This window comes from Temnothorax nylanderi, unplaced genomic scaffold, assembly GCF_030848795.1.
Source record: "Temnothorax nylanderi isolate EJ_2023f unplaced genomic scaffold, tnyl_v1.0 TNYL_tig0338_pilon, whole genome shotgun sequence".
NCBI lineage: Eukaryota > Metazoa > Arthropoda > Insecta > Hymenoptera > Formicidae > Temnothorax > Temnothorax nylanderi.
In genome coordinates, this window is record NW_027249400.1 from 178,751 (window position 1) to 202,254 (window position 23,504).

Sequence of the window (23,504 nt, forward strand, 5' to 3'; positions counted from 1 at the left end):
AACTACAATAACACTATTTAACAAAAAATTACTTTTTTCGAGTACAAAACGAGAAAAATCACTTCTTAGCTTTTTGAATGCTGAACACGATCCCATTTATCAAATTATTCTGTCACAATTTTGAGAAATTTGCAATTAAAGTTGCAAAATAGGGCTATTTTAGTATTTTGGCCTATTATAACTACAATATATAACGTTAAAAACATAAAAGAAAAATTGGCAATAAGAGAGTCGACGCGGTTATTAGTGCGTAATATCAAAAGACAGATATATTTTCATATTACAAGTTTCCGGACGTTTCGGCTCTACAATATATAACGTGTTAGAGTAGTTTTATTGTAATTAAAATTAAGTATGTGTTAGGACTTTTCGCCTTTAACAGGAATTTATTGTGTCGATTATGGGTAAAAAGATATTAATGAATAACACATAGAGTCTATTCATTGCATTAAAGTTAAAACAACCTGTCTTCCGAAGCGCGGATCTAGCTCGCGGCGGGTCAAGGTTCGGAGAAGGCGCGGAGAAAGAGACAGACTCGGAATTCAATTTAACATGTTAGAGTTTATTACGCGCGGTAACTGTGTGAGAGTTGTATTGCAATGCGACAATTATGAGCATTATTACAATAGTCGTGGCGATGTAAGCCGGTTATAAACAAATGACAGTAAAAGCTGCGTGATTCAATTGTAGCGAGTGCGCGAACAAGGGTTTACGACTTTCCACGCGTGGAAAGCCAACGCATGTACTTTGAAAGCACACTATGTGTCTAGTTTAACAATAGTGGAGCCCCCCGCAGGGGGGCGGAACCTACTGCCTCCACGCATACACTTTTCGCGCGAAACGATATGCCACATGGGTTTACAACTTTCCACGCGTGAAAAGTTCACACATGTACTTTGTAAGGCACACTATGTGTCTAGTTTAAAAGTAGAGGGGCCCCCCGCAGGGGGGCGGAACCTACTGCCTCCACGCATATACTTTTCACGCGAGACGAGTTGTCACATGGGTTTACAACGTTTCTGATATTCTGAAGTTTCGCTAATGATGTTTATGTTATGACTTTGACGGGTATGATTTTATGGTTGTTTACATTACTTGAGAGCTGTTTTGGTTTGTAATATACTGACTTAGTTCGCTCGTAATATACTGAGTTAATTCGAAAAAATATTTAAAAAGTTGCTAAACTTTGGAGTCGCAAAAAATCCTTTTGGTATATGTCTTTTTTTTTTCTAAAAGAAACCTATTTACAAAGTTTGACCTAAATCTGAGCATGGGCGTTTTCGGAAGTTTCGCCGCTTGTAATTTTGGCTAGACAACATATTAGGACTAAAAGGCGATTCTATGTGCGACCATCAAAAGCTCGAAAAAAATATATTGGCACAACCCTTCTATAGCAGATCTTGAAAGAGATGATAGAGATCTATTGATGGGAGAAATTCGATGTGACGATATAGTTTCAAAAACTTTGCAAGGATGACAAGTTCTAATTTTGAACACCTCATAAACAAAATCGGCCATAATGGCTTCTGCACACAGGACGTGGAAACGCTTGCCGCGCGGCAAGAAGCGAGGTATTAGCCAATAAACTTTTGGTTCTTACGGAAAAACGACACGTTGATTGGCTACCGCGTCGCTTCTTGCCGCGCAGCAAGCGTTTCCGCGTTCTGTGTGCAGAAGCCATAAGTCATTTGCTCTCTCTATAAGATAGGTAGAAAGGACGCAACATTTTGAGATGCAACAAGAGCAAGACTGAACTTCTGAACAAAATCAAATAGATGTTTTACAACAAGTTTCAAGTGTGGACTGACTAAAATATGTTATATAGCGAAGTTTTATAACTTCCTTTGATCTTTACCGACCACTGATGGATAACATATAACTTGCTATATAACACGAAAAATGTTAGATAACATTATGATAATATGACATTTTTGTCTTCTCTTTTTGTAACAAGTTGTATAACTTTGCTATATAACGTGTTTCGTTATATAGTGTAGACGCAGCTTTACGCGCGAAAATGGCACAAAACGCGAAAAGCACGCAGAGACGAAAACGCATGAGATTCCGTCGCGGAAACGGAAAAGGAAGTCGCCGAGACGCACTCGGCGGAGACAGAGAACGGATTCTCTACCCCGGCTGTTAGTTGTGTAGGTGGATTGGTCTGGATCGAGTCGGTCGCCGAGACGCATTCGGCGGAGACAGAGAAGAGATTCTTTACCTCGGCTGATAGCTAGGTTCTGGATTTCGGTCGTATGAGAGCAGCGGATGATCGGCGAGATCGGGAGCTGGCTCACGGCGGAATCTACTAATTACAAAAATGCATGGGGTTTTATATCTCTCGGACCGGCAGCATGGGTGGCGAAGGTAACATTGACGGCGGATGCGAACGCCGGAGTTGATCGTTACGGGCGCCCCGACGCCGCAACCTCGCTCGGTGGTGTTCAGGCGGTGTCAGCATCGCTCAGAACTCTGAATCGGTACCGCAGTATCGCGAGTCCGTTGCGACTTCGAACGCGGTGTTAATGATTAAAAAAAGATGAACACACCGTGTCCATTCTTCGCCCGGCGGATGGTCGGCCGGAACGATGCATATTAGGGGGTGCATCGTTACAAAGTTGCGTACATTATTTAAACTCAATAACGTAATTACCCGAGTCGAAATTTTAGACCTATTTTCGACCTGAATTTTCTAACATCTGTAGATGCTACTAGAGGATCAATGTAGGTTTAATTTACACGGAAACTTTAGTCCTACTCAGCGTCTCTAAGATAGCAGAAAACGCACAAAATGTCGCTTGTAGGTTCTAAAGAGGACTTCAGTAAAGCCTCGTAAAAGCCTCCAGGTCCTCTGGATGATCAGGTCCATTAAGATTGCAGTCCTCTTAATGCTAGAGGAAAAACGAATATTCACCCGACAAAAAAAATTATTTATTTCGAAATTTTATTACTATTTTTTAACTAAATTTGTTTCTTAAGATGCAGTCTATGATTATAAATATTTTCTCGTATTTGAAAAAAACACTTACCTTGGTGGGATTCGAACTCGGGACCTCGGGACCTCTGGATCGTGAGCCAACTGCCTTACGTGGTAGACTACTTCTTAATTTAGTGTAAGTGTTATATATAGTCTACATATGTCATAACCAGCGCAAATATATAATTTTTCAAAAATCATCTTAAGAAACAAATTCAGTTTAAAAAGAGTAATAAAATTTTGAATTGGATATATGATATAATATTTCTTAATGTCGGGTGAATGTCAAAAACCAGTGCCGGCTCATTACGAAATTTTGTGTTCGTAAATATATTTATGAAAAAAGTATATTTATAAAGTTAAAACATCCTTATCAAATCCTTACAAGGGCCTCACTAGACAAAAATAAGGAAACCTTTCTTATGGCTTCCCTAATAAATAGTCATAGTCAGTAGACGTAAGTAACGCATAAGCTTTGGTGTATTTTAACAGTCAGGATACGCCAAAGCTTGTGTGTTACTTACGTCCACTGATTATGACTGTCGTATATCGTTACGCCATGTTATAATTTTTTTAATTACAGCGTAATGATCTCCATTACATCGACAAAGTCTTATGCAATTACAATTACTAATTTTAATAAAATAAATAATTGATCCTAATAGAAATAGATTATTGTTTACATATTGAATAATATACGATTGAGTTTCTAAATTTCTTTGGTATGTTTGTAATATGTATAATTTCTCATTTTTTAATAAACGGAAATATTTATGAATTACGCGCGTGCCACTAATATCTTGCATATCCTCTTATTTTAAGAGGCTATTCGGATTATTATAGTAGAATTTGCTATAGAGGAATTTACTCTTGATTATATCTCACGCATCCACTCTTTTATAAAGTAATACGGCTTACTTAAAGAAAAATATGCTTCATGTAAGATTTTTTGCTTAGAGGAAGTGTCAAGAGGAATTCCCCACTTATCAGTAGAGTATTTTTTTGGGGTGTTCCATCGATGAGTTACTTCATTGGAAAGCATCAAAATTTAAAATGTGGTATTTTTTTAATTCTATTCCTGTACTTAAAGGTGTAATGCGACAAGACTATTTTGAACATTATCTTCTCTTAGTAACAGCAATAACTATACTCAATAGTGAAAAAATTACTTCGTTAATGATAAATGTAGCTGAAAATTTTTTAAAGAAATTCGTTAGAGAGTTTGAAATATTATATGGTTTAAATTTTTGTTCAATTAACATACATCAATTGCTTCGTTTAGCAGACTGTGTAAAAAGACTTGGACCATTATGGGCGTTTTCGTGTTTCGAATATGAAAATATTAATGGTCAATTATTGAAATTAATTCATGGAACAGGCCACATTGATACACAAATTGCTAAATCTCATGATCGCTATATTAAAATGATACGATTAATAGATGAAGTACCTGAAGGTCCTATCCGAGATTTTTGTGTAAATCGAAAAAAACAGGTTAAAATTATTGAAAGAGTTTCCGAAAGTTCTTTTAGTGTCGGTACATACCAAATTATACCATTAATACCCAATAATCTCATTAATATATTACGTAATCTTCGAATTCCTGAAAATGTAGTAATTCATAAATATTTCCGTTTATTAAAAAATGGGAAATTATACATATCACAAACATACCAAAGAAATTTAGAAACTCAATCTTATATTATTCAATATGTAAACAATAATCTATTTCTATTAGGATCAATTTATTTTATTAAAATTAGTAATTGTAATTGCATAAGACTTTGTCGATGTAATGGAGATCATTACGCTGTAATTAAAAAAATTATAACAGACTATATATTACATGTTGAAGGAGATAATTTTATATACGATAGCAATACCTTTTTACATAAATGTCACGTACAAAATAATATTGAATTAATTCCTATTGACAATATTGTTGCACCTTGTGTTCACATGATTATTAATAATGAAATGTATGTAGGTATTCCTGTAAATCAACAAGAACTTGAATAATGATGTTAACTTAACGATCAGAAATTCTCCCTGCAATTCTTAAATTGTTATAATAATTATGTCTTCAATAATTTTATATAATATAATATTTCTGTTTTATAAAAACTAATACGTTTTGCTTGTCTTTCTTATAAATATTACATATTTTAATATATTTAAATTTCTATATTTATTTTATTTTATTGTAAAAAAATTCAAAAATAATTTAAAAAAGAAGAAAGTTTTGATTAACTATATTTAATTTATATTACAAAAGATTAAGAAGAATTTAGAAGTATCACAGTAGGATGAGTACCAATCCATCAAAATAAAATTTATAGGTTTTAAGTAGTAGCTGTAGGTTAAATAGAATCAATAGAGGTTGTTATAGACTTCAGAGTACTAAAGTAGACGTTAAGTTGAATCTGAGGTCGAAAGTAGGACCAAAATTTCAACTCGGAGGCTTCAGAGTACCAAAGTAGACGTTAAACTGAATACTGAGGTTGAAAGTAGGATCAAAATTTCGACTCGGGATAGACTCGTGAAAGTGTCAATAATTTAAAATCGGCGAATGCGAGTCGGGCGCGGAACGTGGTGCGCAAATAAAAGTTAAAGAACCATGTATTCAGGTGTGATGAACGTTTCGGCTCTTCTTTTGAGCCATCTTCAGCATTTATTGAGATAGGAAGTTTCTATTCCTGCAGAGCTCGAGGTAGAAAGTTCCTTTCTTGAGGAGATGTCGTGACAAGCGAGCTGGTACGCACGGTTATAGTGGACATTTCCACTGTGAAAAGGAAAAGTATATTTAGTCAATCGTTAAAACAGAAAGAGAAAGGAGAGAGCTCACCTCAAGGTCTGCAGCAGTCAGAGAAGTACAAAAATTGAAAAGTCGCAACAAGATGAATTCGAAAAGTCGCACATTTCGGAAAATAGAGAAAAGTATAAAGAGAAAAGGATTATTTAAACTCTTAAGGATTTTTCAGGTTGATGAATATTAATCTGATAACAAAATTGATAAATTCAAAATATTGGAGCCAATATGGCAAATATCAAAATTAAAAATAGTCAAATTTTTACTTTCGATATTCTTCATTATGGCTCCGTCATTATGAAACTCGCAACTCGTTTGTTCGCGTAAAGATACACGGTGCGGTCTCGCTACGCGTGTACTTGGCGCGAAACACTACTGTATCTCTTGATTTTATCAAATTTAACATCAAATTAGTATTCAACGACCTGAAAAACTCTTAAGTTTGAATAACATAATTAAAGTATTTCATAGATCCTTAATGGATGCAACTTTGACGCAATAGACATTACATTAATCATATCTTTTTAACTATAGTTGACACAATAAACAATAAAGATTAAATCTGGTCATGAGAGTCAACGCGGTTATTTGTGCGTGATAAATCAAAATTTATTTATTATTAATTCTTCTTACATCTTCGTCCGAACGTTTCGGCTCCGCATTGAGCCATTATCAGCGGCATAACAAATACAATTTAATATTCTCATGATCTCTTTTACGCTTTAAATGAGTGCTTCGGGACTGAAAAGTTGGAAAGCCAATCTGCTCGTAACGTGTTGACGTATGGTTGTAATGTAATGTCATTGTCTGTGTAATGTATAATGTATATTAGTTACGAGTCTAATTATTGAAGTTCCGAGACAACTCACCAAGGGGCGTATCCCGTTCGAACACGTAACGATTGGACACTGCTCTATTAGATACGTAATATTGGACACGTAACGATTGGACACCGCACGATTGGACACAGTACGATTCGACACCGCACGATTAGACACGCACATCGTTGCGTGTCCAATAAAACGTGTCCAATATTACGTGTCTAATCAAGCGGTGTCCAATCGTTACGTGTTCAAACGAAGGTTACCCCTCACAAAGTGATCAGGAAAACGCAAGTATAAAAATTGATATCGTGGTCATTTTTAATTCCTACAGTAAATTTCTTTTAAGGGCGGAAAGTCGGAACAACAAATTTAATTTTTAATACAGTAAAACTTCTCCAACACGTCACATATCGTAGTTTTAATATGCCAAAGTACATTAAAATAGCCCTTTTTCACAACTGTAAATTTTTCAAAATTATGATGTAATAAAGCAATTTGGCAAACGGGATCGTATCCAGCATCCAAAAGGCTATAAAAAACGATTATTCTCGTTCTTGTGCATTTTTTGTTGAACAGTGTAATCTGTAAAAATAAGAAATTAATTTCAACCTCTACAAATCTCCTGTTTTAATGTAAAAATTATACCATAAAAATACCTTTAAAAAAAAAGTATTTTTAGAAAAAGAACGCCAAGTGTTCGCGCCCGGGCGGCCCGTTAAATAGCTATTGTGCAAAACACTGTTGTTTTAATTTATTTTTACTATAATGGTAGTGATATCAGACGCCGCGCCAACTGTGCACGAGTTTATACATATCGTAAAATTCAATTCTCTTATTATACTTAATAGAATAATAAAATATTTAATGCAAGAGAATAAATATCTATGCAAATGTTTCATGTGTGTGTTGGGTGTGTTGGAATGTGTCGAGGTGTATTGAGGGGGGTAGTGGGGGTAGGTGGGGGAATGGGGGGTGGATGGTGATGTGTTTGGATGGTAAGGGTGTATTGGGCTATATTGGGATGTATCGGGATGTGTTGAGAAGTTTTGGGATGTTGTGTTTTTAGTAAGTAAGGGTGTGTTGAACTATGTTCGGACATGTCGGAGTAGATTGATATGTTTTGGAGTAAGAGTAGTAGTGGAAGGTGGGGGTGAGGGAGTGGGGATGTGTGGGTTGGATTAGGTGTATGTCGGGCTACGTCGGGACGTGTCGAAATGTATTGAGGTTTTTGGAGTGGGTAGGAAGGGAGAGATGAGAGTGTGGTCAGGTGAAATAAGGATATGAAGGGTGTTTGTAGGAGGGAGTGTGTGTAGGTGTATATTAAAATGTCGATTTATAACCGGGCATTGTGACAACGACGACGTTGATGATGACGTTTCTTAAATCCAAATTATCCGATTTTAACATGTGTATTTAAAAAATATCTCTTAATATTCAATGTAAAAAAAAATAAGGATACTTTTATTATATTTGTAACGATGGCATTAGCCGCCCGGAGTGCCGAGCACCGCCGAAGGGAGCCAAGGTCCACCGAGCGCGACGCCGAGGCTCCGTAATTCCGCTCCGTTCCATTCTAATCCAGGCGCTCGCCTCGCGCAGGGGGAGGAATCGGCTACCCCCACTGATCAGTATCGCTCCGCCGGGAGTTTAAAACGCCGGTCACCGGAGTCAGAGAGGGACTTCGTCTCGCACCAGCAACCGCTCCAGTCCGCTGGTTCCGAAAAAAGAAACCTTCCGACTCCTAGAGCGGCAGAGAAAACGGGGTCCAGTGATCTAGTCCTTGTTCCAAGAGATCTTGGGCGCTGCTCGAATTCCCGTCACACCAATTCTCGTTTGCAACGGCAAAACAGCGGGGTCAAGGCAACTTGGGCTCGGACAACCCGTCTTGTCGCCGGAGCGACGAGAATCTCCAGAACCGACCGACCGGCCAGCATTATCAAACTGACCGATTGCTCCATTCCAGATCAATCTTCCCGACCGCGATTCGCGCCTTCGCCGGGAGATCCGTATCCGAATATACGCATCCCGCGTGTACCCATTCCGAACCGCGTAACCCGTTTGTATATAGCCCGCGTAAAAGCACCGTGTCGACCGTGTATATAGCCCGCGTAAACTATATGTAAAACCTGTGACCGCATCCGGCGCATAACTATTGTATTAACCCGTTACTGTTGAATAAACCGTTAATTGTTGTCAACTGAAATCGAGTTACTGCCTCTGGGCCTACCTATCAAACTCCTGGTCCGACGAGCTAGTCCGCGTTCGATACCTTAAAACGGCCGGTCGTTACATATTATTTGATCTTAAACAGTTGATTGAGCCTATTAAAAATCTCATTAGCTGTTTTTTAGATATGACACATGTGCTTCTACTCAACTCGATGCTTGAAGTATATAAAGACACTTTTTGTTTCGTTGTCCGTATTGTGGGCGCTCACACTTGGCGTGAGACATTACCATGTCTCTTGATGAATGCTGCAAAAAGATAAGCAGTTGTCCATTTTACTATAAACTCTTTTGATTGATTTATAGTCAATTTCTAATTAATAAAAATATTGAGATGTCTTTTCGATTAGTTGATAATATAATTATAGGAATTAAAAATTTTCGACAGACAAAATTTCAAAAATTAAAAGGCAGATAACAAAATAGTGTTTTTTACTTAATTTAATGCATAATTAACTTTAATATAAGTTTAGAATATAATTTTAGAATTAATTAAAATAATATAAAAAATTAGGTATTCCACGGATATAATTATGTCAACGGCATTTGGAATTAAATCTAACTGCATAAAACAGCCGGATAACGAATTTCGATACTGGGGAAAGAAAGTCTTTGAAGAAAAGCCTTTTTGGAATGCTTTGCTAATTTTTGCACCTCAAATAATGGATTTCTTTTCTATTCCCTTCACGGACAGAGGTGTTACCAATTTTTTTACAAAAATGTTTCGCGATAATGTGGAATATAGGCAATCTCATAATGTTATTCGGCATGATTTTATGAATTTGCTCATACAACTTATGGAGAAAGGTTATGTTGAACCTGATGATGAGGAAGACATTACCGGCATATCATGTAAATATATACTTTGTTAATATTAATGATGCTTTTTTATTATTTATATGTTTTCTTACAAACAATTTAAAAAATAAAAATAAAAACAACACTACCCAGTCAGAAAGGTGACGTTGATTTAACGTTAATTTGCCGTTGAAGAAGTTGACAGTTGAATTAATCGACGTCTTTGACGTCGAGTCACTGTTAATCGATTTCATCTTTTTGACTGAAGAATGCGGTAAAGTATCACAGTAAAAAATTTATAGTAAATTCGATACGAATCAATGTCGATATAACTTGATATATCAAATCGACCAAAATTTTAACTTATTTCGATGTCAGATTATCGACGTTGAATCGACATCGGGTAAGTTATGCATTTCTTACTGGGCAATTCACGGTTCGAAAATTTAAAAACAAAGAATATAAAGGGATTACCAAGCAAGGTGTGCAATCAGATGCTAACAATGTATTAATAATAACACTGAGAAAAATGTCCAGCAACTTTAATCGAAAAAAAGCATTTAACTACTCTATCCGATCTATTTCAAACGGATTTGGAGCTGTCCGATGAAGTAATACACGCCTTTATCCAATGAAATGTAATTTCCGATAATATGTAAATGGAAAGTGAGTCGCCGTTTATTTGGTCGTTCAAATTTCGTCGGATTAATATCGAACATTGATTTCATCGGAAAAAAACGAACTATTTTATCCGACAAAGTTTAACATCCTATGAAATTGAGTGACATTCAATGAAAAGTTATCCGATGATGTCAGTGAGCTGAATATTTTATCCGATATCATTTAGAGCGCACGCGTAGTACACGGCTCGAGCTTCGTTTCCGCCGTCTCCGGTATGCTTGCCGTTTGCCTCGTGCTCGTGCCTGCTCGTGCCTGAGTGCCTCGTATGTGCCTCGCGCTCGCGTGCTTTTCGACCAGAATCGTTACAGCTACGTATGTGCGTGTTGCGCCGGTTGTGTGAAGTTGTGCAAGTGTGCAGTTTTATCTTATCCCGAATATGCATACAAGTAACACACATATGATATATGTTTCTCGTATGCATAGGCTAATGCCAGAGAGCGAGACGTCTGTCGTAGTCATGGACGTAAAGTAAGGCAGTAGAGAAAAACGTAATTCGTAAAAGGCTGTTGTATGATAGTCTATAACAACTTACGTTTTTCTCTGCCTTGCTTTACATCCACGACTACAACAGACGTCTCGTTCTTTGTCATCAGCCATATTCGGGATAAAATATAATCGGATAAAATATAATCGGATAAGATATAATCGAATAAAATATAATCGGATAAGATATAATCGGATAAGATATAATCGGATAAGATATAATCGGATAAGATATAATCGGATAAGATATAATCGGATAAGATATAATCGGATAAGATATAATCGGATAAGATATAATCGGATAAGATATAATCGGATAAGATATAATCGGATAAGATATAATCGGATAAGATATAATCGGATAAAATATAATCGGATAAGATATAATCGGATAAGATATAATCGGATAAGATATAATCGGATAAGATATAATCGGATAAGATATAATCGGATAAGATATAATCGGATAAGATATAATCGGATAAGATATAATTGGATCATCCGTCTATAAATTAACAAACGGATTTTTTGGATCGAATGTTTTTCAATTTTTGGATCGGATAACTTTGGTCGGATATCACTTCGGTCTGATCGGGTTTTTTTCCTATCTAAAAGATCGGAAACATCCGTCTGTTAATTTTCGGATGGATTATCCAATTATTTTAATCGGAAAAAGCCTGAATTTTTCTCTCAGTGAAATAATGTGTATACATACGTTTCGACCTGTAATGAGGTCATCTTCAATGCGATATAACATAACCGTCACTTGCATACTAAATCTATGAAATATCATTGTAAATTCGCAATATCGATGCGTGCGTGCGTGCGTGCGTGCGTGCGTGCGTGCGTGCGTACGTACGTGGGACCGACCGACCGACCGACCGACCGACTCATCAATGCCTAGCCCAAACCTTTAAACTTAGAAACATAAAATTCGAGGAGTATATTCCTTCCATGACGTAAGCACCCACTAAGATGGGATTTTTAGAAATTCGACCCCTAAGGGAGGTGAAAAGGGGTAACATGTGTTTTCACGGATTCTTAATATCTCTTAAATCCGATGAGATATCGACTTGGTTTTTGTTTACGAAGGTTACCCATACAAATGCTTCAAAACATAATTCAAGATTTTGCCCTAATCAACCATTGCCCTAAAAAGACAAATCTAGATTCGGGTATAAATTATAGAATCCTTCGTATCTCCTGTAAATTAATTTCTATGGATTTAAAGTAGTTACATACCGTAGCGAAGCACGGGTATCAAGCTAATTATTAATACATTGTTAGCACGCACATCTTGCTTGGTTTGTAATCCTCTTTATGTTCTTTAAATTAAAAAAATAATAACGTTTTTAAAAATGGCAATGTATACAAACAACAAGTCCAAAAAAATATGCGGCAGTAAGTGGATTTATTCAGACAATGACCGCGTTCAGCAGACACAACTGTTGAGTGTCGTCTTATCAACACGCTACGCTGATTTGTTGGGTCTAAAAGTAAGAGCCAATCACGTTCGATTGCTATTGAGCGGTTTGTTCTGCTGAACGTGCCCTATGATTGTGAACATTACATAAACGTACTATCAATTGTTTTAAAGCTTCTGGGTACTCATCGCGGTCATGTTAGATCGTGACGCCAGAAACGAGAAATGACACGCAAGAATTCTTATCATTATATTAGTATTTTTTGCAAATCAAAAATTAACTGGCCAAGTTGGGTCGCTTAATTTTCGATTTGTTAATTATTTACTAGCGAAGAAAAAATTTTTGTCATTGTTTTCATTACTTTTTGCCTCTGACGTTACGATGTAACATGGTCGCAGCCAGTTCCCAGGAGCTTTAAGGACGTTTTGGCAATTATGTAATCTAAGATTTATGTAATCTAAGATTATAATAAAAAATTATCTTTTATTTGTATACAGCAAATGTAAATAGACTTACTATGTTAGAAGCAGCTGCGCAAGCGTATGTCTTCTTTTTGGCTGGCTTCGAAACTTCTTCGACGACAGCAACATATTGTCTGTATGAATTAGCTCAACATCAAGACATACAGAATAAAGTTCGCAAAGAAATTGATGAAATATTAAAAAAACATGGCGAAATGACCTATAATGCTGTGAACGAAATGACGTATCTTCATAAAGTAGTAAACGGTAATTATGATGTACAGTTTCAATTTGTACGGAGCTCGACTTTCGATGGAATCAGAAGTATCGAGAAAGAGTCCTTATATTATAAATTAAAGAAGTATTATGCATGTTAAATAAATTTATTTATGCGTGTTTGATAATCAAAATAACAAATATATTTTAGGAAACGAATCTTTTTCATATTTTTTTACTTATTGTAGAAACTATGAGGAAATATCCACCTGTACCTGTCTTGAATCGTGTTTGTACCAAGGACCTGGACCTTCCAACAACGAATATTCATCTGCCAGAAGGGACTTTAATAACTATACCAGTTCTTGGATTGCATCGAGATCCGTCAATATATCCAGACCCAGATAAATTTGATCCTGAGCGATTTGACGGGGATAAAATAGCAACCAGACATCCTTACGCTTATTTGCCATTTGGAGAAGGACCACGAATCTGCATTGGTAAGAACAGTTCTATTTATATATTATACATATTTTCCAGTCATCAATTTTACCATTATTGTTTAAGAATCTTACTCAGTTTTTCAAATTCCATATAATTGTTATAGTGATTTTAGCTTTTTTTTAAGTAGACATTAAACGTATGTCCTTTATATTTTAAAATTTATAACACATTATATCAGTCATATCATAAAACTGTTTATAATAAATACATTTTTTTAGAATAATAATAAATAAATATCTAAAAATTTTTTTAATGTTCCATCTGATATTATTTTTATAACAATTATTAAATTATTATACAGGTTCTAGGAAGAAATCTCCCCGGAAAAATCCTCCCCGGAAACAAGTTCCCGGGAAAATCTCCCCGGAAAGAATCTCCCCCGGAAAAAATCTCCTACGGAAAAAATCTCCCCCGGAAAAAAACTCCCCCGGAAAAAATCTCCCCCGGAAATAATCTCCCCCCGATAAAATATCCCCGGAAAAAATCCAGCACTACTGTATTTCAAATTGAGACGGCATTTTGAAGGGCCGTTACACTAGACTGTGCGACTTTATTTGGTGCTTGTATATGTTATTATTCGGAACCGTCAACTGATTGTGCTGTGTTTACTCATCGTCAGCAATATCACCTCGATTAACAGTAATCAGTCTGTTGTAAGTACTGGTAGCGATATTATCGTGCACCATGCCGCTCAAATTTGTAAAAAGCAACAAGGGAAAGAATCAGCTGATTGCTGATGGTGAATTGTATTACAAGCATGGGGAGGGGTCTAATGGAAAAGTTATTTGGCGGTGTGTGCAGTATAAAACCGGGTGTCGTGGGATTTGTCACACGTCGTCGGTGTTACGCGATGGTACGTAAATTAATGTACTTAACAGCAGTATCGGAAATTTTTCATTACTCTTTTACTTTTTGCTTATTATAGGCATCATTTTGCATCAAACTGAGCACACAACTCACGCTCCTAACGCTGCAGCAGTTGAGACAAAGCGCGTTGTTGCAAAATTACGGAAGAAAGCGGTGACAAGCAAGGAAGCATCATCGTCATTAGTGGCGTCTGTGCTGGGTACGGTGTCGTCTCCTGTTGCTGCACAATTACCGAGTGCTGAGTCATTGAGTCGGACTGTCCGAGGAATCCGTCAAAGGAACAATCCTTTACCGCCTAATCCCAGGAAGAACACACTGTATGAAATACCAGAACACTTTCAACAGACATTGAAGAGCGTGAAATTCTTGTTATTCGACTCTGAGGATATTAACAACAGACTGCTTATATTTGCTACGGAGGATAATCTGCAGGTGTTGCGAGGATGTGACACATGGTATTGTGATGGTACTTTTAAAGTAGTGCCTGAAATATTCGACCAACTGTACACCGTACATGGGGAGGTGAATGGCAAGGTTGTGCCTCTTGTATATGCGTTATGCCCTAATCGACGCAAGAGAACATATCAAACTCTGTTGCGGGTTCTAAAAGATGCTATTCCCGGGGTGGCCCCAAAAAATGTAATGTCGGATTTTGAGATGGCATTTTTAAAAGCCGTTACACTAGAATTTCCCGAATGTGAACTCAAGGGGTGTTTATTCCATTTCGGTCAAGCACTTTGGCGTAGTATACAAGATCACGACCTTGCGCCATTGTACCGCGAGAGCAGCCGCGTGGCTCGTAATTTACGAATGTTATTCGCATTGGCATTCGTTCCTTTCTGCGATGTACATTACGCGTACGATGCTTTGCTACAGTCGAAATTTTTCACTGATAATGAGAAGGATTTGAGAGGTTTCCTCGATTATTTTGAGCACACTTGGGTTGGCGTGTTAGGTCGTCGTAAAGTACGACGCGGCGCAATGTTTGATGTTTCTTTGTGGAACCACTACTCCTCAGTGATGGTGGCTGTTGCTCGTACCAACAATGCAGTGGAAGGATGGCACCATGCACTAAATCGGAGAGCAAATGGTTCGCATCTCGTACTGTGGAAAATGATCGAGTTGCTTCAGGCAGAGCAGGGTCTCGTCGAGGCTCACATTGCGCGCGCGAATGCTCACGCTCCTGCGAATAATAGAAACAAGCGCTACAAAGACAACGATGCGCGATTGAAGAGTATCGTTGCAGCATACAACCGACAGGATGTGTTACAATATTTGAAAAATGTCGCTGCCAATCTGTCGTTATAAAAATGTGTTATGATTTATGTGTTATTTATCTTTGTTGTTAGTTACGCCGATTGTATTACGTTAATTGCGCTTTGTTGAATGCGTTTAAATTCCTGAGGAATGTTGCTGTCAATCTTTCGTTGTTTTAAATTATCATGAGTTATGTATTTATTGTCTTTGTTTTTAGTCACGGCCCTGCGGGGGGCTCCACTATCATTAAACTATACACATAGTGTGCCTTGCAAAGTACGTGCGTGGGCTTTTCACACGTGGAAAGTTGTAAACCCATGTGGCACCAAGCAAATATTATACTAAAACATTATAGAAAATTATATTCATTTTGATAAAATTATATTTTATTTAAAATGCTCTATTAGAGTTTTAGCCGTCTTTACAATATCTTTTAGATATGCGTGTTATGTGGAAAAAAGTAGGAGAGACCGGGACGAAGTCGTCACTATTTTTTCGGTGCCGATTTTTAACAACAAAACAAATAATTTTAGTAAAATGTGGTGTACCGTTGTAAAGAGTAAACCTTTGGCTACAAAATTTATTAGGGCATTTTTGGTCTACGTCGCTTTGTTCAACTGGTATAGAGTAAAAACGACAAAGGTGCAAAAATTTCCGGGGCGGAGTCGTCACTCCATTCTCGGACTGGATTTTAAATGAAAATACATAATTCCGATCATGAAAAATAATAGGATACATTTTAATAATTATTTTTTTATAGAAAAATGGAAACATTTATTAATTAAAAACACGATGGCGGAAAATAATTACAAGAAAACGCACGCACTTGTGTGCCCTATACTCGCACGAAATGTACTGTTTCTCGTCAGCTCTGTTCTTTGTCATCTCTAAGCACACGCAGCACATATTATGCAATCCTCGTCGGAATCCGACCACTGCTGCTTCCTTGACTTTGATTTTCGCCCTTTGATTTTTGAAGCTTCCATGATATCGTACGGCCACGTCATCCAAGTGTGGTATTTAATCATTATTCTTCTTCAGCCAGTCGTTCAACGTAGTTCTCGGGACTCCAAATTGTTTTGCGGCTACTTTTGTCTTAATTTTATCTTTTTGATTATTTTTATCTTTTTTTACCGCAAGAACTGCCTTCCTGAGTTGCTCCTTGTCGACGGGAGTCGTTTTGTGATGGTACGTGCGTACCAGTTTTTTGCAATTGAGAAATACAATGACGCATTTGGAACGAAAAATAGAGTAAAACCACCGGGATAAAGTTGTCACAGTGACGAGTCCGCCCCGGTGGCTTGGTGACGGCTTCGCCCTGGACACAGATTTTAAGTTTGATCGCTCATAAAATATTAGAAATCAACGAAAATAAAAAAAACTTTACTAGATTCGTGTTCAGCATGCATTACTCTTTAGAATCACTTATCTCGAGATTCGGAGAGAAAATAATATTTAAAATATTAAAAATTGTCGACGCGCAAAAAATTTCACTTTTGATCTCTAAAAACACGTTTACCTTAAGGGGATGCTGGAGTCGTCTGTTTTACCGATAAAATTACCATTTTTTTTCTACTCATGTAACGTCGTATTAATTTGACAGAATTAAAAATGCTTTTCCATAATTGCAGTACATACATCAATGATTCAGGGAAACTCCAATTTTATACAGAAAACGAGAAAAAATTATGGAATTACAGATTTCCTTACCTACTTTTATCTTAATATGGCGTCTCGATTTACAGCGATCGCTGTCAACTCATCACAAGATGTGCTTCATATAAAAGATATACCATTGATACGAACGTAAAAATGAGTTTCCCTGAATTGCACAACAAGAAAAACATCGATGAACCCTCCAAATTGATATTAGAAGTCTAATATAAGAGTACAGTGTATATGACGATTCGTGCGTATGTGTGCGTGCAATGTAGGTGCTATCCTTGTCTATATCCTTGTCTATACAAGGACAGATATAGGTCGATAATATAAAAAATGGTAATTTTGTCGGTTATACAGACGACTCCAGCATCACCTTAATAAAAATCACAACATGGCACATAACCTCACAAAACTCCGTTGGTCACATGGGCACCATAAGTAGCGTTTACTATATTAATGGCGAGTTCACACAACATACATAGGTTTCGAGATAACTGTAGTGACGATTCCGCCCCGGTGACGACTTTTCCCCGGTCTCCCCTAATATAATCTCTTACAGAAATCTTTAACAGAGGCACTTAATTAATGAGTTATTAATTTCGTCTGATAACAGATATATTACCGCTTATGAATAAGTAGAACAGATTAAACTATAAGTAGAAGAGTTCTGTACTATTTTGCGATTTTTGCAATAGTTAACCAGAAATTAATGACTAAAAATCGCCGAATGAAAGTGTATCTGCCAGGCCAACCGGCAAATGCAAATGCGCGGCAAAGAAGAGACAGTCCAAAGTCACGCGTTGATTGTGGTTGCTAAGCGCGCGGCGATAATGGATGGAACGCGAATCTAGCAATGGCTAATGATATGTTACGCTGGTCTACCTTACGCCGCTGAATCGCGCAGATGCACACTGATTCGCAAATCTTTATTAATTTTTCTTTAATTATTACAAAAATCGCAAAATGGCATACACACACACATAAAACTTTTCTATTTAATTAATTTATTCTACCTACCCCTATATAAGTTGTTACTTACTTATTATCAGAGACCCTGTATATTTCAGATGCTGCGTACATGCAAAACCTAAAATTTAAGTTATATTGCCACTATTTTTATTACTAATTTTTAGGTATGAGATTTGGCTACATGCAAACAAAGGTTGGACTCGTGAGTCTTCTGTCAAAATTCAAGTTCAAACTCCATCCCCGAACACCAGTCCCACTTATTTTCGACGAAGCGTCTATTATACTTACGGCCAAAGGCGGCGTTCATCTTATCATCGAGCATCGATAAAATAATCACACTTTTGCTTGAATCAAATATTTCTACTTAAAGTATCCAAAAAATACTGTTGTGCACAAAAGTTTTTAAAAATATAATTATTATATTATATGTATTTCGCTTTTGTACACTAGTAAAATCCTGGAAAAATAGTGGAATATTTGAAAAAGTAAAAAATGTAAATACATTAAGACAACAAAATATTACGTACAATAATACGTACAGTAAAAAGTATTTGAAAATGTATGTATTATTAAATAAAAAATAAACTGTTTAAATATGAAAGCAATTTAATTAGTCAAGAACTGAGACAAACCTAAATTTTTAAAAACAAACTTTTGAAAATATTAATATTTAATTAATAAATTTTATTTTATTTTTTTGCGACTCTTTTGTAATTTTACGCAAAATTTAAAATTGTACAAAATAACTTCACGATTTCTATGTTTCGAGAAAATTCAATAAAATTATCTTCTAAAATAAGAAACGATCAAAAACCGAACGTTAATGATTATTGATATACAAACGGGCTATAATTACGATAACACTTCTTTCTTTGGTGTTTTTCATGTATAACGAAACCGAGAGATCGTGAGAAATTTTTTAAACGGCAAAAATTCAAATAAAACAGATAGGATAAAGTTTTTATCAATTTTGTTTGACCTGCTGCAACAATTTCGATGCTGTCGCGCACCCCAAAGAGAGTTTCCAAAAAAAATTTCTAATAAATTACTGTTTAAATGTGAAAAAGTGTTGCCTTACCCTGGTGGAAAAATGTCGCATATTTTCTCAGAAATTTTGTAAGAATTTCTTATATTTTAGATTTAGGAAAAATTCTGAAAAAAAGTAAAATTCCTCTGATACTGCAAATTTATATATTCCTCAGATTGCGAATTCTCGAGATCACGAATGTTCTTGAATATTATTATTCTTAATCCACCTAAAAAAAGACATTAAAAATGTAAAAAAAATGCCAAGTAATAATAATAATGGCCTTTATTAACAAAATTGTTATATACATTTAATAAAATATAATTCATTCATGTGCATTCTATTCAGTTTTTAGTTTTAGTCGTCTTGTCTTTTTAAACTTCATCCTAAATTTCAACCCTACTCTAAATTTACAGTAATTTTTACATATGGATTATTCCTAATCTAAAGGTCGGCTTCTTCTTCGTTGTCGTTCTTTTCTTCTTTTTCTTTTGCTTTCCTTTTCCATGTTATTTCTGACATTCTTGCTAGAGCTTTTTTTCCAGTTATTTGTCGTATCCAGGTTTGTTCTTTCTCTCCGGTTATTTTACATTCTTCGAATACATGTTTCAAGGTTTTCTCTTTTTCCATGCACAGTCTACATTTTCTGCTTTCTTCTTCCATCCAGTATCTACCAGCTCTTGTTTCCGTGCCTAATCTAAATTTCGCTTTCAGCTCCAATTCATTTCTTCTATTATTTTGATTGATCAGATATTCCGGTGTTTCTGTCGCTCGTGGTGCTATACTCTTATATTCTTCCGCAAACCTTGAATTCCTTAATTTTTCTTCATTTTCCTGCCTTTCAATACACTTGCCTATTTCTTCTGCTTGTTCTGCTACGTTTTCTTCTTTTAGTTTATGTTTGAAGTAATACTCTATGGACCATCCTCTTCTTTCTAGAAATTCTTTTCGTGCTTTTTTCCATCTTTCTCTGCCGTTCCTCCTTTTGTTTGCTTCTACATTCATTATAAACTTGTTTTTCACTTTTATGCATTCTTTGAGTATTTCATTTCCTTGACTTTTTAATATCTTTTCTTCATATTTTATTGCTCTTTTACCTGCTTTGCTTGCAATCTTTTCCCTTTTTGTTTCTAGATATAACATATGGTTTGGGGTTGTTCTATTTAATTTCAATGTCCATTTTATGTATTTTTCTTGTATACTCTCAATTTCTTTGTATTCTTTCCATCCCCATATTTCTACTCCATATTGCACTCTCCACCAGTACATCAAACAGATACATCCTTTTTTTTCGATTTTCTTTGAAGCTCCTTTCGGCTATTCCCCATACTGTTCCTAGTGTTGCTTTTGCTTTTTTTGTTAGGTTTTTTATATGAGCTAAAAAAACGCCAAGTATATTTTAGACAAAATAATTTTATAAATAATACTAGATAAATAAAGAAAATATTTATTTAAAAAATACAAGAAAATAAATATAATGGCATAAAAAAGAAGTGAAATCAAAGTATTATTCCAAGTATATTTATTAGAACAAGTAATATTATTTAAAAAACACAAAAAAATAAATATAATGGCACGAAAAAGAAGTGAAATCAAAGTATTATTCCAAGTATTTATTAGAGTAAGTAATATTTCACAAGATACATATATTTTGTTCGTGAATTAAAAGAATACGTACATTTTCTAAAATATCTCTCAAAATTGCAGTAGATCTAATATAGGATGCAGAAGACATTTAAAATGTATGAAATACAACGGCATAATAAAATGAAAAGATAAAATGTAGTAGCTAGCGTAATGAGAGGCGCAGAAATTGAAAAGGGTTTAGTTACATTGATAATAAGCAGAGACAACAATCGAAGATGGACATAATCTTTAGCAGCATCTTTGGTGTGCCCGGCGTAATTTTAACAATAAAAGTTTATAATTTTAACAACAAAATAGTCATCCGCACTTAAGTTTGTCAGTATGCCATAGGTATCATTAAACAGTGATTAAAATTAATTAAAATTAATTAAAATATTTGCAATTATACATTGTCATATTTATAAATTTCATATTGCTAACATTAATATTATAAAAATGTTATAAACAAACAAGAATATTAAAAGAAATGTATTATGCATAGTCACAGGGCGCAATGTGATTTCTGCCCAGTGCTCTGAATGTCAACGTTAAGAAATTCAAGCAAGCACGGGTAAACGGCGGGAGTAACTATGACTCTCTTTACTGGTCCCGTTGTCTCGTATCCAATGTTGTTTGGGCAACCTGTTGCGCAGAAGAGCGATCCAACCGTTAACCTGCAGGATCGCTCAGCCAGGTCCCGTTGTTGTCAGGAACCGCACTGCCCCGAAGCGGTAAGCGCGCCAGAGGGCGTGATGTAAATAGCCAAATGCCTCGTCATCTAATTAGTGACGCGCATGAATGGATTAACGAGATTCCCACTGTCCCTATCTACTATCTAGCAAAACCACTGCCAAGGAAACGGGCTTGGAAAAATTAGCGGGGAAAGAAGACCCTGTTGAGCTTGACTCTAGTCTGGCACTGTACGGCTGGTCTAGTGGGTAGAACGCCAGATTCGTAATCCGGAGAACCGGGTTCGAATCCCGCTAGGCCACTGAGAAATTTCTCAGCAAAAAATGTCGCCCCCCCCCCATCTAGCGGAGAGAGGTAACCCTAGATGGGAAAACTGGGCTCGGTCTTTCGGAAGAGACGTTAAGCAGTTGGTCCACTCATAGCCGTCGACCGCTATGAGGTACCTCAGTGGTCTCCCTCCCCCTCGCGTTCTCTCTCCTTCACGCCGCACGCGCGTCTTCTTGTCCGCGTTCTCTTCCCCTCGCGTGTTCTCAATCTCTCTCACTCGCAGTTACATTCACAATTTCTCTCCCCCTTTCTCTCACGTTTGCATCTTTTTATCGTTCGCGCGCTGTCTTTCATTCGCGTGTTCGCATCATCTCTTTCTCATGAAGTTATATATAGTTGCACATTTCGGGCCGATTCCCGAGGCGACGCCTCCTATTCTCCCACTACCGCTCGAGGCTCAGCGGCCGAGCCGCCGATCGCTCACGTGACGCGTCATCTCAGGAACGTCGCGCGTGCTATAAGCATGATGGAACTGTAATCTTCCCGAATAATATTAAATAGCTAGTTATATAGACGGTTAGAATATATAATTATAATTAGGACAATAGTTTCCGTGCCACCCATGGGGTACTATTGCTGACGCGTTTTTTTCAAGTGGTTTTCCCAGTAGGCCTATTCCACTAAAAAGAAAAATAATGTGAAATTTATTAATGAACGAAAGAGCTGGCTCGCATTAATAAAGTTAATGATTTATCGTTTAAGGATGTATGGGTGACATCTCAAAGCATTACCAAAAATCTAAAAATTTCATAGATTGTTCTATTATTACGTCTAAGTATCTGTGTAAAATTTCAGCACAATTCTCTTACTGGTTTAAAAGTTATTGTAATTAAGGATGTATTGGAGGTATTTCAAATACATATATTCAGAAAGTGCTGTAAATTGTTTCTAAATTAAATTAAAAATACTCTGTAAAATTTTGAAGTTATTTAAGAGTTATTTAAGTTTAAAGTTGATAAAATTAACATTATCCCTTATAGAGAATCGACATTTTTGCTGTGTGTGTAAATATAAATAAAATATAAATAAACCATTAAGATATTTCTTAAACTTTTTTTATATGTAAAACATACATCATTGATATTGTATTTTAAGTTTCAAAATTTTTTGCAACAAAACAATTTTTTTAATTGTTTAAACAATACTAATTATTTAAATAACAAAAAATCATACTCAAACTGTTAACGGTAATCCCTTCTAACATATAAAAAATTTTGAGTTGTTTGACATACATGTAAAGTCTTCTTTTATTGAAAGTTTAACTTTTAGCAAGGACTGTACGACCTATACATTCTTAAGTTTAAGGAAGAACGTTTATCGGTTTTTATGATTTCCATTTTCGAAAACGAGCATTCACATAAAAATGTGGATCCAAACATGGAACAAATTCGAAGATCAAAATTTTTAAGATCAGGGTAACTTGAATTATTTAAAATCTTAAAAAAGTCCGCTCCTTTTTCTGGACAAGTCTTGAGGGAAAGATCATTTTGCAAATCGCAAAGTTCCTCTTGAAAGTCTAAATTTTGTTCTTTGATTTCCGCAGTGAGAGGATATTCGAACAGAACCAAGTCCCTTCTAAGACTTTCGAAGTCAGTAAAACGCGTGTCGAACTGACTTATTAATGAGTCAATTAAGTGAATGTTTTTTAAAATTACAGCTTGTGCCGTATTCTTCGAAGAG

At 36.0% G+C, this 23,504-nt stretch overlaps 2 protein-coding genes across 3 annotated transcripts in view; both read left to right on the forward strand.

The window, feature by feature from the left end:
- LOC139781434 (probable cytochrome P450 6a14) overlaps positions 1–19,517 on the forward strand; it is a 72,381-nt gene extending 52,864 nt beyond the window's left edge. For both annotated transcript variants that reach the window (XM_071720290.1, XM_071720289.1), the window contains exons 4-7: positions 9,347–9,684; positions 12,716–12,946; positions 13,144–13,395; positions 18,319–19,517. In XM_071720290.1, coding sequence (XP_071576391.1) covers positions 9,347–9,684; positions 12,716–12,946; positions 13,144–13,395; positions 18,319–18,482 — 985 coding nt within the window. In that variant the 3' untranslated portion in view covers positions 18,483–19,517. The remainder of the gene's footprint in view (positions 1–9,346; positions 9,685–12,715; positions 12,947–13,143; positions 13,396–18,318) is intronic.
- On the forward strand, positions 13,891–15,724 carry LOC139781435 (uncharacterized). The gene is made up of 2 exons (XM_071720291.1): positions 13,891–14,252; positions 14,325–15,724. Exons 1-2 carry the CDS (start codon positions 14,084–14,086, stop codon positions 15,572–15,574), a joined length of 1,419 nt encoding a protein of 472 aa, XP_071576392.1. The 5' UTR covers positions 13,891–14,083; the 3' UTR covers positions 15,575–15,724.
- Positions 19,518–23,504: the final 3,987 nt, after the last annotated feature.

Bases quoted from the DNA above. Each gene is read 5' to 3' on its own strand.
- LOC139781435 (XM_071720291.1), top strand. From the start codon at position 14,084: ATGCCGCTCAAATTTGTAAAAAGCAACAAGGGAAAGAATCAGCTGATT. The intron at 14,253-14,324 runs GTACGTAAATTA...TGCTTATTATAG, and splicing joins GTCGTCGGTGTTACGCGATG to GCATCATTTTGCATCAAACT.